This window comes from Triturus cristatus, chromosome 3_1, assembly GCF_964204655.1.
Source record: "Triturus cristatus chromosome 3_1, aTriCri1.1, whole genome shotgun sequence".
Classification (NCBI taxonomy): Eukaryota; Metazoa; Chordata; class Amphibia; order Caudata; family Salamandridae; genus Triturus; species Triturus cristatus.
Genome location: NC_140583.1, coordinates 889,397,508 through 889,420,063, shown reverse-complemented (window position 1 = coordinate 889,420,063; position 22,556 = coordinate 889,397,508). Strand labels below are relative to the sequence as shown.

Genomic DNA, 22,556 nt, shown 5'->3' with positions numbered 1-22,556 from the left:
TTTCGGGGATATGGCAGGTCTACGGGTGAATTGGAGGGAGTCCTGCATCTAGCCACTAAGGGCGATGGAGGTGGAATTGGATTGTCTCGCCTGGTGGTTGGAGATGTTCCGCTACCTTTGAGTGAACATGTAGCACACTGATAGGAACCTCCTCGACGGGAACTACGGCAGGACTCTGACGTCACTGCGACAATCGGTGGGCCTCTGGACGTGCTTGCCGCTGTTGCGAATGGATCTGGTCTCCATAGCAAAAACTTTACTACTGCCACACCCCCTCTATGGTTTTTTTTTTTCACAACAGTGCCAGTGATCCCTGCAAAGGCCATCTTTAAGGACCTCTGGAATCTACTTCCAGATCTGATTTGGGGAGGGGTGCGCAAACAAGTGTCCATTTATGTACTCCAGCACCCTCTTTTGGAGGGTGGCCTGGGTGTCCCAGACCTAGAGCTTTATTTTGTGGGTGTGCAGTTGAAGTTGCCCATGCAGTGGCTGCCAGAAGACGTGCTGGGCAAAAGCCATTATATTGGGAGCTTGATGGGATGGGAATCCTGGATTTGTTATTGAAACTGGGGCATCAGTAGGCTGGCACGGGTAGGGAAGCTATGCTGAAAATTATTCATCCAACCCGGCAGGGGCGCAACCCCATATGAGCCACAGGTGCCAATCTGGAGCATGCCCACAATGCGTGCACTAGTAGAGACTCATGACCCAGAACAGTGGCTGGACTCCGAGGGGACCTGCCTGGGTGACCTGTACACTGATGGGCTGCTGCTATCTTTCAGAACTTCCAAGATGGTAATGGTCTGGGAGCTGGGCAGTTTATATCTTATAACGCTCTTGTTCTGGCGACTAGGGCTACTTGGGGGAGGATAGGGAGGCCCCAGCCCTCCATCAGGGACTGCAGTGTTTCTTGAACCATGGCATTGGCCACAGAGCGATTAAGGGTCTCTACGCTGCCTTGCTGATCGCAGATGTGGACCTCACGTTACTCGCTAAGCCCAGATGGGGCGAATGTTTTGGGAGGGCTCTGAGAGAAATAGTGTAGGATGGCGCTATAACAGGTGAAGCGGGTATCTTGCAACGCCCGTCAAAGTTCACCCAGTTCAACTATCCACATCACACTTAGTACCATAACCCCATCACAAGATGTTTCCAGGAGTGCCCTCGGTGCATCCTAGATGTGAATACCAAGACGCCACTTTCCTCCACATGGTGTGGGACTGCCCCACGCTTGCACAGACATGGGGCAATTTATTTAACAAATTTCAGAACTTGTGGACGTACAGTAAACGCCTCCACCCCTAGTCCGCCCCCTGGGCATGACAAAGCACACCAAGTACTTCCTACAGCTTGCAGACATGGCCATGGTCCTATTCAAATGCCTGATAGCTATGCCCTCAAAGGTGGCGCAGCCGCCCCCGATCAATTGCTGGCTTCAGACAGTGCTCAGGTGGGTGACTGCTGTGGCCAACACTAGGATGCAGGATCAGCACATCAGGTTAAGGGGTGAAGCTACCACCATGTGGGATGTATATGTGCTTCATATGCAGGAGAAAGTAGAGGCCATTGACTGATTGAGGGCGCGCTTGAAGGGAGAGGACTGTGACTGCGCAACTGGGGTTTGTACACGGGGCCGCCGGGCTGAATGACATACCAGAGTCCTCATGACTGCCCTTCCCCGCCCCCCAACTGCCGGATGGACCAGTGACGCCCAGCTCAGCGCGCACAGACAGCTTGCAAGTGGCTACTATTCAAGGATTCCACGCACATGCTTCCACACCTCCACCTACAAAACCCTCTCTCAGATGTCATTTAGTTACTGTCTATCAACTCAATAGCCACCCTAAACTACCCGGTTCGGATTGGTTAACGTTCTTTGCTCTTTGAATGTATGTCTGTTGTGCACGATCATGAGTAGGGCTTTTGCTATTGGGTATCCTGTTAATGGTCATATATGACCAACCTAGATCCCTTGCAGGGATGACCTATCAACACAAGAGACATTTTGATGCCCCATATACTGTGGTTTTGTGTTTTTTCATCGTTTTTCCTTTTACTGACAAAATGTTTATTACATTAATGTACTATTATTGAGCATAGACTCTGCCATGTAGGTTATTAGGTCTATCCGTACACATCTAAAATGTTGTTTATTGCTATCTTACTCTGACAATGCCACTTAAGACATAACATTTTTTTTAGAATTACCAAGGTATAATTATGGCTTCACCTTTAATGCGCTAAATTTTGTATAGATATGGTGGGAGCTCTGATTCCAAAAACAATAAATCAGAAGTTATTCCTGAGTCCATTCCTGCTAAACAAGCAGACAAGATACGAAATAGAATGGGCCAACAAGTTGATGGTTGGCACTGGAAACAGAAGTGCTCTTGTTCACTTGGCTGAACATTTGACATAAAGAAGAGTTCAGAGTGAACAGTAGAACTACGGTGCTGTTTTCCAGAAACCTTCCTGGACTGAACCACTTTAGATTTTAAATATATTAGTGCTAAAGGATTCCAGATGCCTCAGGGGGGGGGTTTGTTCAAAGGGGTCTTTCAAAATGACTTAAGTTTCACCACAGCCCCAGTATACACAATACGTTTTTTGTTAGAGGTAGCTGCCACTGACGATGATGCAATCTTCTTTATACCCATAGCTATAACAGTACCTAGTTATCATTCATTATGAATGAATGAATGAATGAATGTGAGTTCTTATATAGCGCTCGACTTACCCTTGGGCATCTCGGCGCTTGCATTGGGAACCCGTCCTGGTTTTTCCCTGTGAGATAGCCCGTACTGGGCATCCCCAAGGTGAAAGCCAGGCATCCCGCCGCGGGGGGGCCGTTGTGGAGATTAAGCAAGCTTGTTGCCCAGAGCTGCATAGTGTGAACTCGTGCTTAGAGTGGGCACCGAAGCGAGAATTATCAAGTCCGTGGACAATTGGGCTCCGGACCCTGCCGCGTCGGGAATCGAACCCTGGTCCCGGGTCTGACCTCTGCTGCAGGGTATGCCTCCTCTAACCAGTGAGCTACACTTCTCCACCTTCTTTCGGATGTTAGCCAAACAAGGGCAAGAGACCAGTTCTGAGGAGGGGAACTACCAACCAGCTTGAGGGGGCAGGCAATGTCCAAAGTCACTCTCCATGCACAACCAATTCAAGCAACGTGTGGTCCAGCAATTAGAAATCAACAGTAACTCACACAGCACAATGCAAATAAACTGCTGAAAGAGTAACGGTCCGAGTACTAATCTCCCCTCGCCACATTTTATTTACGGATACTTGTAAAGTGCATTATACGCACTTCAGGAGATCTCCCTGGATGGGAAATGTGACCATGGCCTGGTCTTTGCCAAGGATTTACCCGTGCACTAGTTCTGCAGATGGGCTGTGCACAATTTACACCTTGTACAACAGTGATGAAATCTGGATACGGTCAAAGTATGAAATCACTGCTCCCAGATCTGCGACATGGAGTGCCAATTCAGAATTGCACTTGAAAGTGCCTGCAGGCACAATGTATCTATCGCCTTTACGGCACTAATGCTATGCAAATGAGTATACCCTGGCATCATTAATTCACTGCGCACCAGACATAACATTCAAGATTATGTTAAGGAAGGAAATCACAGCGCAGACATTTGGAACGCAGAGACCTTGTTCAAATTAAACACACAGTGGCACCACATCTAATACCAGAATCAAACTTTCTTAAAAGAAGTTTCAAAATCTGTGAAAAGATAAAATACGGAAATGAACAAAGTCAAACAGCTACCTTAAGCCTGTTAAACTGCCCCCTAGTACCATCACCTCTAGCACATCTGCTGATAGATACTAGGTCAAGAGCATTCATCTACAAATACTTCAGTGTCCTGTCTAGCCTGCCTGAATATTCAAAAAGTCACTAAAGTAAAGATTTATTATCCACACTAAAGGAATGTTTGAAGAGAAAAATGTAATCACTCTGTGACGAATAGGAGTTCCAAACATACCCGGTGCAGTGAAACAATAGCTTCGTCAGTCTTTCCCATTTTGCTGTATGTTTTTGCTAGGAGTACTTGATAACGTCCATCATCCATAAGCGCAGAGAGTTCATTTACTTAATAAAAAAAAGAAAGAATAAATCAAAGTGAACTTCATGGGAAACATCACATGGACTGCAATGCAATACAATACAAAAAACAAAGTTGAATGTTGCCTTTGATTTATGTATGTTTTGTTATCTTACGTTTGCTATACCCAACATTCAGAAACGTTGCACTGAAGGTGAACAAAAAGAAAACCGTAACTTGTGGCACAAGAAGCTAAAAGTTGCAGGTGCTCCATTGGACAAATCCAGAAGACAGCCATTAAAATACACTTAAAGGCTAATACAAAAGAAACAGTAGCCAGAGGCATAGTCGTAAACCATTTTTTGGTTGACAAGAGTCTTCGGATCCTGATGATGAAAGGAACTGATTAAAAGTAGGAGCATGGACAGAATAATTACATTAGGCCCTCAATTCAATATTTATTCTTTTCAGGGGTAACAAAAATACATAGCAAAAACCAAAGGAAATGATGGACGGAGTGTTGAACATTGCAAGCACTCACCCCCAGTCAACTGATCTGGGTTTAATAAATCACCGTTCTTTAGCCCACTCTGCCACCCCAGTTCAGACATGGCCATATGCAAATCAGTCTGACCCTGTGCCTCATGGGAACAGTCCAGCCCGAACTGCCAAGCCATGTCTTCCCTGGACCGGAAACAAGCTTCCTAGGACCGGTTTCTGGCATTTCAGCCGTCTTCAGCCAGGCTTGCTTGAATCCAACTTATGGCTAACAAAGAAGGGTGATGGATTAAACCCAGATCAGTTGACTGGGGGTGAGTGCTTGCAATGTTCAACACTCCGTCCATCATTTCCTTTGGTTTTTGCTATGTTCGTCATAAGTTGGCAGGGTATGCTCAGACGTGAGTCCCTTGCTCACTTTGCCACAGGGTCAGACTGATTTGCATATGGCCATGTCTGAACTGGGGTGGCAGAGTGGGCTAAAGAATGGTGATGGATTAAACCCAGATCAGTTGACTGGGGGTGAGTGCTTGCAATGTTCAGCACTCAGTCTATCATTTCCTTTGGTTTTGCTTTGTAACAAAAATACAAACATTATTTTTTATAAAAATTCTAATAGGTTAGCACATGCTGAACGTTGTAATGATACAAATAAATGTATTATTAAATTAAATATTATCAAAAATAAATTCCCATATATACATAAATAAGGACCTGGGTTTTAGTCTCATGGTAAATCTTACCAGGTTCATGATCTAGCGCTTGTTGCAGAACATTTTCTGCCTTATCATATTGCTTGAGCTTCAGGAGCAACTCCGCTAGATCATGACGAAGAAAGTTTTGCTGACCAGTTTTCAAAGCAGCCTCGTAATAACTGATTGCCTAAATCCAGAAAACATAACTCAGTAAACGGAATATCGTAGTGTAGAGTCATGATTAGTTAACAGATTCACGCCCTCTGAATAAAGTACAAAACAGTCAAGAAAACTCATCAGCGATTCTATAGGGGTATTACACAGTAATGCCTAACTAATCGACAAGGAAAGAGGACTTGCCTTCTACATTGTGAAAATTCACTTCTGAGATAGGCTAAATGTAACCATCTTTTTTTGTTTTTTTAAAGATCTAATAAAAACATCTTTCCAAATATAGCATCTTTGTGGATAAAACATCTACAGGTAAAACCAGTGTATCATGTCCAATAGATATAAGATACTGCTTTGTAAGGAGACACTCCATTAGATCCTATCACCATTTATTAGAGGTGTTATTCGCAATCTCAGGCATAGAATATTCCAGTACCCTTTCAATTAATTTTCACAGATTGTTAATGCCAATGTAAAGTAGTAACATATACGTTCAAATTGCCCACTTATGACATATGAGATTTGCTTCAGATTTACATAATTTGTGCTTCTTTGACAGTAAATAGCATGATATTTAGATGTTTATTTTCAACTGCAATGCGTACTTAAGTCCCTGGACAATCTGCAAATCCCAGACAAGTTTTCATACCAGCAATCTTTATCTGAAGACACACAGTGTATAGTAATTCAATCAGGCAAAAGCGGAGGCTAATCATGTCTCTTGAAGACAAATTACATCTGCTTAAAAAAAACGTTTAGTAGCATATATTTTTTCTTTTAAACCTGCAGCATTCAGACTGATGAGATACAGATTTCCTAAATACTAACTAACTTTATAACCACCGATTAAAAAGAAAGCAGTTTAGTAGCATACATTTTTTCTTTTACACCTGCAGCATTCAGACTGATGAGATACAGATTTCCTAAATACTAACTAACTTTATAACCACCGATTAAAAAGAAAGCATAGTGTTGAGGGCAGCTATCTCAAAGGCACCAGTTACTCTTTTTTTGTCTTAAAAACAAGGATTTGAATACCCATCACCATCCTATTTGCTGAAGTTAATGATACATTAAGATATTTTGCAAATTCTTAAATAGTAAAAATATAATATTGACTGATTCAGGTATTAGAGTAGAGAGGTGCCCAACCAGTTCTTTACATCTATTTTCCATAATTTTTCTGCCAATTCATTCAGTTGCTTGTATTCCTTATCTATTTTCCTAGAAATCTTCAGTACTGAAACATCAGCTTTCGTCCTCCAACAATCTGCATACTCCCAAATCATGTTCAGTTTGGTGACAAATCGCCTTGGGAAAGATAGAAACCAGTGCAATTTTTGACAAACTCTCAACACTTAAAGAATTTAGTTAGAACATCTATAAATCAATCCGCTATAAAATGGGCACAGCAGATTCATTTTTAAGTAAAAGATCACAATGCATTTCACAGTCTCACAGTTTGTTTGACTTGATTTATTAGAGAACAGTGTCAAGTTCAGGTAAAAAACGTAGGAGCTTCTGGTTTGAACACTGAAGGACCCTTCATGAAGTTATATAAATCTAACCTGTGTATCAAACTGTCATTTTACTTGTTATACTGAATGTAATTTTCCATTTGTATTTTTATGTACACCTTAAACTTTCTTGTTTTGCATATTGTTCCTCAAGAAGGACTACTTATATATTTTTTAAGATCGGAAATAGCATCACGTTAATGAGTTTTTTCTTTTTCCCCCTTTTCCTTTTTTAACATCAAAGTTACTGGTGTTCGATATTATTTATTTCTGAGGGTTTTCCCTTTTGCCCATACACAAACCACCTTGAGTCACATAGTCTGTTCTTAACAAAAAATATAAAGAAAATACATTATTTCCTCAGATCATTTAACCATCATTATTATATGTCTTTCTTTTTTTGTTAAAGAAACTTATGTTTATCCCTGCTATAATTTTGGATAAAACTGAAAGTCACTTTCCTCGGGTAACAATAATTCTGGTGGTGCTTCTCCATCAACAGGTAGCACCACGCTGCTCCAACTGTCAATCTGCCAGTCAGACATGATGTCACCAGCATATAAAAGGAACCAACCTAGGCACCCACAGCAGTTTCTAAAACTTCTTCCATGTCTGAGTGAGGAATGCAGAGAGGCACTGAAAAAGCATAAATGACAGCAACTCATAGACTTTTTGCATACCACTGGATTTTATTATAGAAGGCCATCAGAAATATCACTATGTGAGGTATGTACTTTACTGTTTGATGGATACCGGTTCCGGGAGATCCCTCAGCTTAAAAAGGAGTTCCAAAACAATGGCTTGGAGTGGGGGGCGCAGGGATAAGTGCTGCCAATGATCAAAGGAATGCATACAGCACAGACAAAGTGCCTGTCACAGTTTGCTTGGGCTGTGAGGTAGGAATGTTTGGTAAAGGTATGCAAGGGTGACCATGTGGTTGCCCAAAAGGTGTCTGCCACCGCAAAGTCTCTGGTGAGTGTCGTGATAGCAGCCATTGACATAGTGGAGTGGACACCAATGCCTTCCAGGGGTTTTTCTTGGTGTAACAGGTCTTGATACATACGGGGGCCCAACATAAAAATACACATTTTGTCACTGCCCTGCTTTTCCTGGCTCCAGGAAAACCCTCAATGAGGTGGTCATTCACTCTGTCCCATTGAGTGCAGTTTAATTCATTGAGTGCATTTGAAGCCGGAGTCAGCATGTCTGAAATCCAATTCAGGAAGCCCTTCCTCCTCCTTGGTGGGGTCAGGGGGACGAAAAAAAGTTTTAAAAAGTGACAGACTTGGCCATGTGAAAGGCCTAAATCACCCGGGGAAAGAAGGCTCGCCAAGATTGCAGGAACATGTGAAGAAACTGAAAGGGCCTGGAGTTCTCAGAGTCTATGTGCACAAGTTAATGAAAATAACGATTGAGTCTTCAAACTAATGAGTGTAACTGGTTAATTGAGCATCAGCTTGATAGGGAATGGCATCAAGAAAGTCGAAAAAAACATTCCCACTGGAAAATCAAAGGGGTGGGAGGAAATAAGTAAAGCAAACTTTTCAGAAATAGAGCTGCTAATGATGAGCTGAACAACAATGACTGCTCAGGAAGACATGAAAGCAGACAAAGCAGTCAGGTAACCCTTGAACATATCAACGGCAAGGCCCTGCTGTGCGAGACGGCGCGAAACGCAGAAGGTCAACAAAAATGCATGACTTCAAGAGATCAATTATGGAGGCAAAAGGACTGTAGCAGATAAAAATTAATTGCCACAAGTACAACTGCAGCATTAGAATATTAGTGTGGAGGAGGATCTGATTATCTTGCTGCAAAATCACCTTCCACAGATCTCTCATTGGAAGCTGAATCAGTGTGAAAATGCTTATATAGCAAACTCTGATACGAGCAAACCTTATGGTATCACCCAAAGACCCATTCAGAGGAAAATGTATGGAATATATAAGAAAACATCTTGTGTTCTGGGCCATGGTAAAGAGATCCATAAATAGACATACCAAGCTGGAGAAGAAAACCTCCACTTCAGGGTGTAGTTTCCATTTGTGTCGTCTAGGGAGAGACAAGAAATTCGCTCATTTGGAGTGACTTTGCTAGATGGGCCACAACTGGGAAAATTCCCTCCCCTCTGCTGTGCACTCTGACACAGAACAGCCTCCTTCCACAGTGTCTACAACCATCTCCTCCTCTATTTGTTCATATAATTGAAGATGGTGGTTTTGTCTCACAAGGTCTGTATGACACTCCTTTATAGTGAAAGGAGAAATACCTTGAAGGCAAGGTGAACTGGCCATAGCTCTAGCACATTTACATGCTCTGACTCAGACCAATGGCCCCAGACCATCTGGTTGCCCAGATGGGCCAGTAAGAAGGATTCTGTGACCATGGTACCCTACAGATGTGGAGGGCTGAGGGGATTACACACCCTGAGGTTGGGGCAAACGATCAACCAGTCTGGGTAAACCAACTGCAAGAGCTGCACCCGAGGCAATAGACTTCCTTGATGTTGAAACGACTACTATCAGACACCACTGGAAGGCTCTCATTTGTCATCTGCCATGCAGATCCAACAGGATGCTCGAGGCTATAAAGATGAACAGTTGCAAGAGCTGCAGGACCGGGAGATGTGGTTGAGTCACGAATCACAGAAACATCTTCAGAATATGCAGGACCTTCTAAGAAGGAGGAAAGTTTTTTTTATGCGGGTCACCTATGAAGATAAACGTCTGCACAGGACTGAGGTGGGACTTTTGGGTATTAATGGTAAAGCCAAAGCCATGGAGAAAAACCACTGTGCAATGAAGATGCTCTTTGACTGTCACTAGGTATTGACAGTTGACCAGCCAGTTGTTTATGTATGGAAATACATGGGCTCTCATTCATCTCAGTTAAGCCACTGCAACTGCCAGCACTTTCATGAAAGCACAAGGCACAGTCACCAGACCGAACAACACAACCATGAACAGATAATGCAGTGATCCTACAGTGAGTCTTGGGTAACATCTGTGAGCAACAAGAATTGACAGATGGAAGAAGTCATTTTAGAGGACCCTTGACACCAAACAATTCTCTTTATTCACATTCAGAATGCAAATATTCAAGACAGGACTCAGATATCCTCCTGTTTGGGAGGCAAGAGTTAAAGCAGTTCAGACCTGTGCCCACTTGTTCCAGAGGCACCACCTCTATGTCCCCTATGTTCAGCAGGGCAGAGACTTCTGCCTCCAAAATAGTGTTGTGCGCCAGGGAGCAAATGCTGGAGGAGGGATGCTAGCCTGGAGGGAGGGATAGGAATGGTAGTGTGCAGTACTTGGAGATCAACTGGATGACCCAATGGTCCACCATAACAGACTCCCAATCGGTAGAAAAGCCAGAGACATTCCTCTCACCAGAAGATGGAGGCAGAGGGTTGTCTGGAAGCACGGTGGAAACTAGCAGAGATTGCTGTTAGCATGAGCTGAAGACATCTGCAAAATATTGTCTATATTCCTTCCAGATCATAGGGATGTCTTCAGCTAATGCTAAAAGGGTTGTCTGTGGAAACTAGCAGAGATTGCTGTTAGCATGAGCTGAAGCCATCTTGGTTGTGGCATCCATTTTAGTTAGCCAGGTGCTAGCCAGGTGCTAGCCATGTGCTTCTTGTCTCTTTACTGTTGCCTGCTCTTCTATTCTGCTGGAGTCATCAGTTACAGTTAACTCCTTCAGTACTGAGCCAGAGCCTTGCGCATGCTCAGAAAGACCTGTAGCTGCCAGAATGCATCTGTCTTAGTGTGTAACTGTCAGGCTGTTTTTACTGATGTAAGGAGAAATGTCTCCCCTCCCACTTTGTTGAGCAAGCAATTTTTGTATACCCATGTTAGTCAATAACTATTCTAGTATGTGCCAGTACCTCCCCTTGGTATCATGCTGACAATGCAACTAATGCACGTATAAGCACCATGGTTTCTGTACTCCTTGGACTACCTCATACAGTGGCCTGAGGGTACCGTATTGACGTAGTCGCCCTCATGAGAGGTTAATAAATCTATTTTCTTTGATATTACAGCTTCCGTGCCAATCTCTATTTTGTTAGTCTAAGGACTTAAGTACAAAGAAGGGCGAACCCCTGCACCAGAGGGCCCCTGAAAAGGCTCACCCCCACAGCACATCATGCCAAAGATGGAGGGAAACAAATTTGCTTCTGGTGATGGCGACTTTAAAATCCGCCCCTGCTGCGAAATGAGCCATGCATTTGCTCAGGTGCCTGGACTCAGAGGTCTGTCTCTGCTGGGATTATTGAGCTCTAGAATAGCCCCTGAACCTCTGCTATTGCTGGTGGAATTGCCGGTAGGCAAGACCAGGTCCAGCGATCAGTCCACATCCCTCCTATTCTTGAAGTGCTACAGGGAGGAGATGGCCTTCTCACCAAAAAGCCAATCACCAAAGGGCATGTTCCTCAGAATGTCATGGACATCTCCTGAAAAGCCTATAGTAAGCACTCAAGCTTCTTGTTGTAAGAGGTAACCAGGCCAGTGTATCTGCTGAATCCAATCTGCACTTCCAGATCTGTTTAAAGTAAGTTGGAAAATGGCTTCATCATGTACTTACAACGGTCAGTTTTGTGAGCTCCTGCAAAGCATGGGCACAGCGGTCTAGTAGGTATTTGGCATTTGCAGTACAGAGAATGAAGATGCATGAAGTGAAACAACTTCCAACACATGGCATCTTGACATTTTTACTCTGTCTGGAGAGGCTATATGGAAGGCATGGCGGATCAGTTTATAAGATGGAACAAACCACCAGGTTCAATGGCAACCAATGTGAGAGCAAGAATTTCTGGACACCTGGAGCAGGTCTATGGTGTTGGGAAATTTGTCTCTGTGGTGATGGGCCTGGAAATTACTTCTGACACAGTCGAACCAGATTCCAGAAGAGCACCAATGAAAGGGAGCAAAGGTTTGGCAGCTGAAGAAGTCCGATTCAAATGTTTCATCAAAGTGTTAAATAACAGCTGCTCAGAAAATAAAATGAATTGCAAAGTTTAAATTACTTTAAGCACCACCCTGGTAAAGAAGGACGTTTTCTTAGTCACGGCCCGATATGGTGATTTCCGTTTCTATAGGCGTCGAATCACTTGCGGTTTTATAGCTCAAGATAAAGGCAAATATCGGAATAGGACAAGGGAGCAGATTGTCAGCCTTGGAATTATCTCCTGTGCTACCATAATCTCTATCAGACATGCTATTGCTTTGGAACCAAATAACTTCAATTCTGTCCAATTTCTGGACTATACAAAGGAGCTGTGCAACAAGGCAAGCTTTGGCATTCTACAAATAATATATTTTCAACTGAATTAGATGGCAGTGGCAGTAATGATATTGAATGTGGTGCTATGACCAGCTCTAGGTGAAGGTCGGGAGGTACTGAGCTTGGCGCCATTGGGGACCCAAGTAAAGTAGCTGGGTCCACCCTTCCTTATGGAGTTGCCCAGAAGATACTGGAGCTGTTCTAAAGATGTGCACTAATAGAAGGCCTCAGAATGTGTGGGGCTGGGTGAGGAAGTCGAAAATTTGGACTGAATCTTCAACTATGCAATAGGCTTGGAGGAAGAAGAAAAGCCTGGCATTGGAGAACAGCACTGTGACTCATCAGCCCTGGGAGTATGACCATTTCTCAATGAAGGAAAGATTTTCTCTTTCCGATGGTGCTTTTTGAGTATATTTATGGGTAGACCTCTTAGTAGACAACAGCTTTACAGGAGCGGTACCTGTAGGAGAAGGTACATGTTATGGCGTGTCCCCGCAGGACTTGGAGAAAAATAATTTTGTCTCTTGTGCTGATGGTTTTCAGGTGCTTCACGGAACAACAATAGAGATATTCACTTGTGGCACTTACGAAAGAGCTTGAACCTTGAAATCTTTAGAGGTAGACATTTGACCTATTCGTTGTTGAAAGTGGAGGAATTTTCTTCGGTCAAACGCAGTTTTCCAGAACGCTTCAGCGAGATGTGGAAGAACGGGAACTGGTCTTAAAGTTTGTAAAACACCAGTAATTCATTTTTTGTACTTCAAATAATGATGTCACATATGGTCCTGTCTTCAGGTGCTTTAATATCAGTCTTACATTATTTGATTTTGAAGACCCTATGCTGGGATATGTTCCAGTTTGTTGTTGCATTGATGTTTGGTAGAACTCTTCCACCTTAAATGCCTCTGCTGTAACCAGTATATTCATGAAATAATTTCTTGTTCCTTGTATAAATCATTAAGGTTTTGCCTTTTTAAATCTCTCTTAAAGAAGTTTCATTTTCTATTATATTCCAATTTGTTATTACAGTTCTAGTAAACTGTATAAATGGCATAATAATTTTTATTCATTCCACCGTATCATAATTGCTAATTTTCTCTTTCAGTTCACTTTTCTTGATCTTAACCTGCCTTTGGTCTGATTTCTTCAAAACAGATATCGCTCAGTCATTCATAAATAGTTCCCAACATTTCTACCTTACTAACTTCTGGTAGAACAAAGGATTTCAATTTCCCATTTCCTACAGGTGCTATGCTTATTCATTCAGAGGTACTGATAGGAAGGTGATATTTGTTTCTACTAGTCCCATTGCTGAAACGGCACTTCTCATTTTTGTGGCCTTTGAGTAAGATACAGACGACTATAGTTCTTCGTATTTTTAATATGCTAATCACCATCATCTGATTCTACATAGTTATTTATTTTACCTTAGATTTCACATTTAAAAAACAATACCCAGAACCTTCAAGGAAAAATATGCCTCTTGAGAAAATAACAAAATCGTACAATAAGCACACCTTATGTGTAAGATGTATAGTTCCAGGGCCGATAACCAGATTTAAGCAAAGACAGTCAGTCATAGCAGGAATCCAATCAAATCTTTGTTAAGTGCACTGGCAGCATACTCGTTCTGTTTTTTTTCTTCATCCTACCCAATAGAGTCCTTTAGTCTAACCCACACTATGCACTAAGCAGTATTTGATTGCAAGCAGGTAAGATTCATGCCAGGACAGCCAGAGAAAAGGGGAATCCAACTGACCTCTGTGAAGATTCCACAACAGCATCTGACCTTTCTCTTCTTAACCATACCCAATTTAGCCCCGAATTCCAAAATACACTGTGCAAAAAACAACACAAGGTTCCAAAGCCACATGTTAAAATTAATTTAAATAATCTTAATTTATTTCAGTCTTATGAGGGATGTTCAAATGTTGAGGAGCTGATAACAAAACGTTAAGTTAATAGTTCTGGAAATATTCAATTAACAGTTCTAAATACACTTACCTGATTCTTTTTCCAGTCAGTCTATCTTTAATATACATATATATTTTAACTGATATTAAACAAGGTGCAGCTCAAACTGCATGGTCACCAAATACGAGATTAACCAACTGCATATTCAATAATATTGGTAAGTATGTAGAGAATAGTGCAAAATAAATACCTTTGCATAATTATGGGTTTTTACTAAAGCTTTTCCAATTTTGCTTGCCAAGGTTCCATCTTTGGGGTTTTTCTGTAATGCTTGCTCATATACATCAATCGCTTTTTCGGGCTATGAAGCAAATACACACAAGAAATTTGTAACAAAATATTAGGTACAATAATTGCTCAATAAAATCTGAAGAGTTACATAGATACATAAAAGGACAAAGCATCATGTGAAATAGGAATGCAAGTAGGAGTGAATAACTTGTACTTAGAACCCCTTCCTCAAGGCACACGATGCCCATGGCTTCAGGTCATGAAATGGATATCAAATTTCTCAGCAACAAATAGGTGGGAATAAATGCAATGTACCTGTGGGGTGAAAAAACACCCAGATTCAGCCACATTTAACAGCGTACTGTTTCCTAGACCCCATTCTTTAACAAGAGGGGCCAGCTCCACTACGACAAAGGGGTGGATGCGGGGAGGGGCTAAGTGGGTTGGTCATCTAGTGGAAATGGGACCACAACTACCAGCACAATAACACAACACCGTGTGATCTGCATTAAATGGTACATCCGTGCCCCCTTCTCCTCAGTTCATAGTTGAAGTACAAAGCATCTCTAACAAAGAATAGGGTGCAAGTGATTTACTATGCTCCAGAAGACAACAAAACCAGGACATACCAGAAGACGCAACCTCATGAAACACTTGAGGGAAGGTGATCCAGGGGGAGATAGAAACAATTGAACATGGTCTAGCCAAAGACAAGAGAACCTTAAAGCCTAAATCACGCTCATCACTGAAAAGAAATCGGAGATAAGCATTGGAGGAGAACAAAAGACCACCTACCTGACTTACCAACGGTCAGATTAAGTAAGACCAACAGCCATGACGGTTAAAAAATGTTTTCAATACATATGTTTAAGAGAGAAAGGAATGGCCAGATCCAGCAAAGCGGCAGAAGAGAAAGTGTGGCAGAGATGTATTCTTTCCTTTCTGGACTATCACAGCAAGAGGAGGAGGACCACTCTGGCCACAAGTATCAGAAAGAGGCTTTAGAGTGCCTAGTGAGAGTCAAGGGGCAGAGAGCATCAAGGAAAGAAGTGAAGCTTTTAAAGCAAAAAAAATAAATCACAGAACCAGAAGCAGGGAGATTGGTGGGGAGCAGAGCTTGCTGAGACCGAAGATGGCTACGAAGATTAGCCGCTCCTTCAGCCGTATTCAAAATACTTCGTGATACTCCACTCCCGCCAAGCCTTTCTGCAAGTGACTAAGAATGACGACGCATGGACGATGGATCGGATGCCAGGAGAAAGCCTGGAGCGCCATACTGCTGGGAGCTCGGCACCAGATTTCAGATCGACTGTTTGGCTCATTAGCACCTCTAACAAGTGTCAGTTTGGGGGAAGCAGCAGTGTCCCTGCATATGCGGTGAAGAGGTCATGCAGTTCTGGGCAAAGGATCATAGCAATAGCAGGTCATGTACAATGCAGCCTGAGTAGCAGCCGCCATGTATTCTCTGGGGCCTTCTGGAGGAGCATAGCTAAAGGCCCGAGACTGGGGGCCGGATACGATGTGGGCCACTGTCCTGCTGTGCAGCTTGATAAACATGGGTCTTCCAAAAGAGTGTGAGTAAGCCACTGGCCACAATACAAGGTACCAAATGCAGTTATACCATCATAAATGCAGGAGTGATATTCATTGGCCCGATACAATTGTTGTTTGCATGGGTGAGAAGAGTGCTTTAAAGAATCGTTGGCTCACACAGAGTCCTAAAATGCACGCTGCACAAATATAAAATCATGCAGACGTGCTGAAAATGTAGCAGTAGGACCCAGTCTGAGCAGACTGGATTGCAGGGGACTGCATAAGTCCACCATTGAGACAAGTTTCCCACACAGCCCTTCACAGCAGAAATAAACACACAGTGAGAATGAGTGTGTAGTTGACCGCATCACAGTCGTATTCCATAACAATACATTTGAGCCCAGATAGATCTGAGAGGTACAAGCGACAGGACTGCACTAGCTGCTAAAATCTCACAACTGGCACTTGACCTGCAGCCGAAGTCCTAGAAACTCTGTCCCTGGGCATTGCACATTCCTTTAAAGTGGACTTACGGACTGAAAATTGGTAAAACAGACAAAACACAGTAAACACTGACATTTAACCCGATTACCTACCCGGGAAGTCTGGAAGATGAAAATACTTCAGAGCAGATGACAGAAGCACCAGAGAAAAACAAGGGAATGAATGAAATTTGAACTTGAAGACCTGAGGCACAGTCTGCAGACCAAAGACTGCAAAACAGATGCCCTAACCTATGGAATGGACAGAATGATTGAACGAGTAGACCTGCAACACATCTGGCTAAGATTGAAAGAAGAGTGTCTGAAGTTGATGAAAAGAATGCAGCAGATGAGAAAACACAAATCCAAGACAAAGAAGAGGCTGTCCCTAATATGACCTAAGAACAAGAATCTTGAAGCCTGATCTTGGTGGCAGAGGAGGGTTGCCCCACTGGCTCAGAGCTAGCAGGTGAAAAATAAAACAATACACTATAAAAATTGTATTTTTCATTTGCCGGCTCTGAGCCAGCATGTGCAAGGGGGATTGGTTTGTAGACTTATAAGTGCGCATCCGTGTTTTGGCCGGCCGTCTCGTGTCAGCCAAACACACATGCGCACTTAGGTTTCTCCAACAGGGATGTATTGAACAGCTGGGTTAGAGAAACAGTACAGACTCAGGCCAATCCCCGCACTGCTTTCATAGTCTGACAGTTGCGTGGGGATTGTACAGAGTCTCTGTTGCTGTCCCAGTATCTGCTGGGACCAGGAAGCAGCAGAACACACCGAGGTGTGAGGAGGGATGCGGTCGGCAGCTTCAGGTAAGTGTTTTCTTTTATTACTACCCACCATTGCATTCCCCAGCACCCCCATACACCTGCTCCACCACCTCCTCCTTGTGTTGCCCACCACTGCTTGGTGCAATAACATCAGAATTACATGAGTGACAGACCACCAGCACAGAAACACTTCGTGGAAAAACTGCAGGTGACCCTGCTGGAACAAGAACCATTCTCTGAGCAGTTTGTGGTGGAGCAAACGCACTTTTCTTCTGACGAGGTAGATTCCTGGGGTTACACCGTGTTAATAGCTAGATTACTGAACTATCGGGATGCCGCTCTGCGGAAAGCATGAGAACTCAAGTTACTGCAATACTCAAGATGGACATCTCATTGTTTCCAGACTTCACTATCCAGGTGCAACAGGCTAGGAAAGCCTTCCAACCTGCAAAAATAAACCCGCAAGCAATGCATATTGACTACAGCAGGCTGTACCCTGCTCACTTTAGAGTGACACTGAAGGGCAAACATTGAATCTGATCTGCACTATTGAAGGAATTGAAACCATATGCCACTACTCAAAGTCAAGACACCGAACCAGAGGGTGCAAACTCAGGACTGATCTTGAAAAACCTTTCTGTTGATATGTTGCTCATCACTGGAGATAACCGCAAGTATGATTGCCTAAGCACAAATGGTCCCTTCTTGTATATCATCACGAATACGCAACAGACACTAACTGACTTTTGATTACATGATAGGATAGAAGAATGCCCACAATAAGTTCGCAGCTGGATGTACCAAGTTAAATGTTGGTATCTCTGGTTCACCAAGACGGATGCTTCACGCACTGGTTAATACTTGCATACTGTGCCATCAAAGGTAGCTGCAGAAGCTCCTCACTACTCCTAGGCAATTTGGTGTGGGGGGGAATGGAGGGAAACAGGACAAAAGGAATAGGCTGGCAGGAGGGTTGCCTGCAACAAACATGAGGCCATGACTGCTGCGTAACGTGGTTTATGGGCCACAGCTGCTCTGCTCCTAGTGTGCTCCACCAGGGTTGACTCTATTGTTTATAACACAACAAGAAGCTACCATGATATTAATGTCTGATCCTTAGTGAAAGTTAAGGCACATTTTGCTGATGATTCAGGTGGTCTTGGACATCTCCAAAAATTGTATGGACTGTTCTCACACCACCAGGTATCATGCTTCATCACCGGCTATACTCGCTCTTTAAAAAACACGTTTGATAAAGGGCGGGCCTACACCTGGAGACAGGGAGGCAGCGACAATGGAGATGAGGGAACATCAGCGAGAGGACCCCGGCAATTCTATGGAGAACAAGGATGTGCTCCATGCCCCCTTTTGGATACTGGCAGCAGCCCTTTTATCCACATGGTTTCCCATACCAACAAGGACCGCTGCCTTTTTTATACAGACACCGGACCCACGGGAAAGGAAGCCAAAAAAATCAGAGTCCAGTGGGAAGTCCAAAAACCCAACACAGTGGTAACAAGAAGCAAGGGGAAAGAACAAGGACCATCAACGAGCAAATAGCACCTAATGTGGTAAACATGAGTAGACACACCTTGACACCAGATGAAGAGAATGTCCTCGCCAAAGGATTAGGGTTTGTATCTACACCCCAGAATGACCTTTTCACCCTTGGCACCGAGCTGGCACAATTTTTCTGGAAAATCAAACTCAAATATTTTTTCGAGGGAAAAGAACGCGACAGTGATGGTACAACCAATAGCTCAGGTCTGAGGAAGAAATCCACTTTTGTACCACCTACCCATGCTATTCCTTGCCACATCCAGGCGTTTGAACAAGCAGTCCTGAAGGAGATCGATGCCATTAACTATACAGAGAACAAAGGTTTCCAAAACCTGAAGCGAGGTGAGAAGACAGCATTGGAAAATCTGAACAAGAATACCAATCTGGTTATCAAGCCAGCGGACAAAGGTGGAGCGATCGTCCTTATGGACCAGGACAAATACCATGCAAAATGCATGCACCTCCTCTCGGATAGAAACAGTTACGAGATCATCACAAATTACCCCACACCCAGACTATCCACCAAGATCAAAACCATGGTTGAAGAGGGATCGCCAACAACTGGATAACCAAACACGAGGCCGAATTTCTAGTTGGGGACATACCACGGACCCCAAGATTCTACACCCTACCGAAAATCCACAAGAACAAGGATCCACCACCGGGACGACCGATTGTGTCAGGTATTGGTTCAGTACTCGAGCCCCTTTCCCAGTTTTGCGACTGGTTCCTCAAACAGATTGTCCAAACATCAACATCACACCTTAAAGACACGAAAGATGTTCTTTGCCTCCTCAGAGACATGGAGAGCGACCCAGTAGAAGATTGGTTGGTCATAATGGACATAGAGGCTTTGTACACAAGCATCCCCCAGAGGCGCACGTTAACAGTTGTGGAACACATACTTCAAGAAAAAGAATGGGACTACATCACTCCTCGCAGTTTCATCATGCAATGCGCGGAAATGGCCCTTACGGAGAACTTTTTTGAGTATGACAATGCCATATACCACCAAATCAGAGGCATGTCTATGGGTCGCATCTTTGCTCCCAGTAGGGCGTGCCTCTATGTTCATCAATTTGAGGAAGACTTCATATACAACTCAGGAAACCCCTTCAGACAACAACTAAAGATGCGGCGCCGATACATAGACGACATCCTCATAGTATGGCATGGGAATCACCAACAAGCCACAGACTTCTTTGAATGGGTAAATACAAGAGACGAGCACCTCAAGTTTACATGTAATATCAACAAGAACGAAGCAGTGTTTCTGGACCTCGTGATCACCCTGAGTGAGGAAGGCCTTAGCACGAAGGTCCACAACAAACCTATGGACAAAAACACTCAGTCAGAACCCCCCAGTGGGTCAGCTCCTCCGTGTGAGGAGGAACTGTTCATGACCATTAGGCCCAAACCCCAGAAGACAAACTGATCCAACGCAATATCCCAAAGAGATGGTTACTAGGGCCAGGAAAAGAGCCCGGAACAACAATCGAGAGGCGTTGCTTGAGCACAATGAGAAACAAGAGATTGACAAGATAGTATGCGTCACCACATACACCCCGATTTCCAACAGAGTACAAAACATCATCCGGAAACATTGGCGCATACTGAATGGGGCAGGTAAACATTGGACAACACCTATCTTTGCCTTTAAAAGGAACTCAAACATCCGTGACGCCCTGGTACACTCCAAAGTTACACAGCCCCCAACACAGACACAAACTACCTTGTGGGATAAGAACAGACCTGTGGGCCACTACACCTGTGGAGGCTGTGTGGCATGTCAATTCACTCACCCCACCAAAGAGGTCAACATCAATGCAGACAGACCTTGAAGAGTTTGACCAACTGTAACACTGAGAATGTCGTTTACCTTATAAGGTGCCCCTGCAACCTCCTATATGTAGGCATGACACTACGTAAAGTGAAGGTCAGAATTAATGAACATCGCAGCACCATTAGATGCAAAAAAAGCAACACAAAACTGACACAACACTATCTAGAGAGGGGTCATTGCGTCAAAGACCTGGAGTGGGTAGTACTGGAGAAAATGCAGCCGGTAAGTCCTAATCTATAAAGAAAAGTGCATATTCGGGAACAGAGGTGGGTGTACCGCTTAAAATCAAGTGAGCATGGTTTGACCGATGAAATACCATGGCTCCATATGAGTTAGATCCAGCTAGATGTACAACAGTACATGATCCAACTTGAATGATCCAACAGTCAACCCAGAGAGCAACACTGGTATGTGTCAAATTTCTAATAATAATTTTGTTTTTTAGAAAATCCCACATTTGGAACCCATGGGCAGTTGCCCAGTCCGCATGGTAAAGAAAGTGGCATCTCCGCATGTTACTATAGGCATAAAGGTAAAAGAAAACTAAAATACTCCAATCTGCCCTCCTGGGCCATTGTCCTTAAAGATAAGTGTAAATATGTTCCCAATTAGATCCATAAGAAACGCTCCCAATGAATGTTGTTTACAGACTGGCCACCATTTTTTTACCCACCATGAGTGTGGACCGCATGCACTATAAACACTCCTTGGCTTCCCGTTTTTTTCAAAATACCACAGGGCGGCTGAGAATGGGTTAAAAAAGGGAAAACCTTGCTGCTCATCAATGCGCATGATTTGGTACCTTCCGAAAAACGCCCACGCATGCGCATGCACCTCACAGGAAGCATCCGAGCAAGATCAGTACGCACAAACATACCGGCTGGGTTATGATGCCCACACAAGGCTATGATTCTACGGACAGCGGAAACACGACGCAGCTCAAAAGCGCCAGGCGTAGCCTCTGGCGATGCCCCAGGTGTATTCAATTACCAAATTGATTAACAATTAAGCACGGGATCGCTCATATAAATACGGCGCTTCCTCCCCGAATCAATCACCAGCGGGGGAGCAGCGAGGAAGGACCGCGGGAATAACACGAGGGACGCACCTTGGAGTAGTATGGGAATGAATGGATGTATGATTGAGGAGTGTGGTCGTATAGATAACCCCTTAGAGTGTATGTAATAATTTGCATATCTCTAAACCTCAGCACTTTTAACTCTTTTTCATTAATTTAACCTGACATTTAGAGTTTGACTACAGGGGTCTCTCTACCCCTCCCTCCCCATGGGACATCCCTACACCTACAATAGGGAAAGAGTGTGAGCAGGCCTCACAACTGTTTTACTGTTGAGCATCACGCATGTAGTGACACGTGTGCTCACCACATGCACTTTTAATATACCACGTACATGTTATGTCTGATTATCTTATGACAAGTATGAGTGCAATTTGAACTGTTCCACTTATGCTGTGAATTGTCATTGTTTTACAGGAGTTCTGATCAAAGACCATGGTAGAGTTGGACTAGAAGCCAGCCTACGCAAGTGGTTTTATCTCTGTCTCTTAGAGGCAGGATAGGAGCCCTCTTTCTTACTCACGCACTGATGAATGCCATGGACCCCCCAGGCCATAGTGGCAGAAACATGCTAGCAACACATATGGAGATGGGGGTACTAGACCACCTAGTCTCCACCATTTCTTTTAATATCGAGCACACTCAGCATCATTAAATTTCACGCAGGACTGTGCATCGATTTTTAGACATCACTCACAATGATGAAGCATGACACCTGGTGGTGTGTGAGGCCAGTTCATAATTTTTTTTTAGATGTCCAACACCACCTGAATCATCTGCAAAATGTGCCTTAACTTTCACTAAGGATTAGACATTAAAATCAGTGTTGCTTCTTGTTGTGTTATATATGTTGGTTG

General features: G+C 43.6%; 1 protein-coding gene across 1 annotated transcript in view; it reads right to left on the bottom strand.

The window, feature by feature from the left end:
* The window catches only part of TTC21B (tetratricopeptide repeat domain 21B), a 557,642-nt gene that overhangs the window by 284,607 nt on the left and 250,479 nt on the right, over window positions 1–22,556 (bottom strand). The window contains exons 17-19 of the mRNA XM_085645393.1: window positions 14,387–14,497; window positions 5,297–5,435; window positions 3,996–4,102 (exon numbers count right to left, since the gene is read on the bottom strand). Coding sequence (XP_085501519.1) covers window positions 3,996–4,102; window positions 5,297–5,435; window positions 14,387–14,497 — 357 coding nt within the window. The remainder of the gene's footprint in view (window positions 1–3,995; window positions 4,103–5,296; window positions 5,436–14,386; window positions 14,498–22,556) is intronic.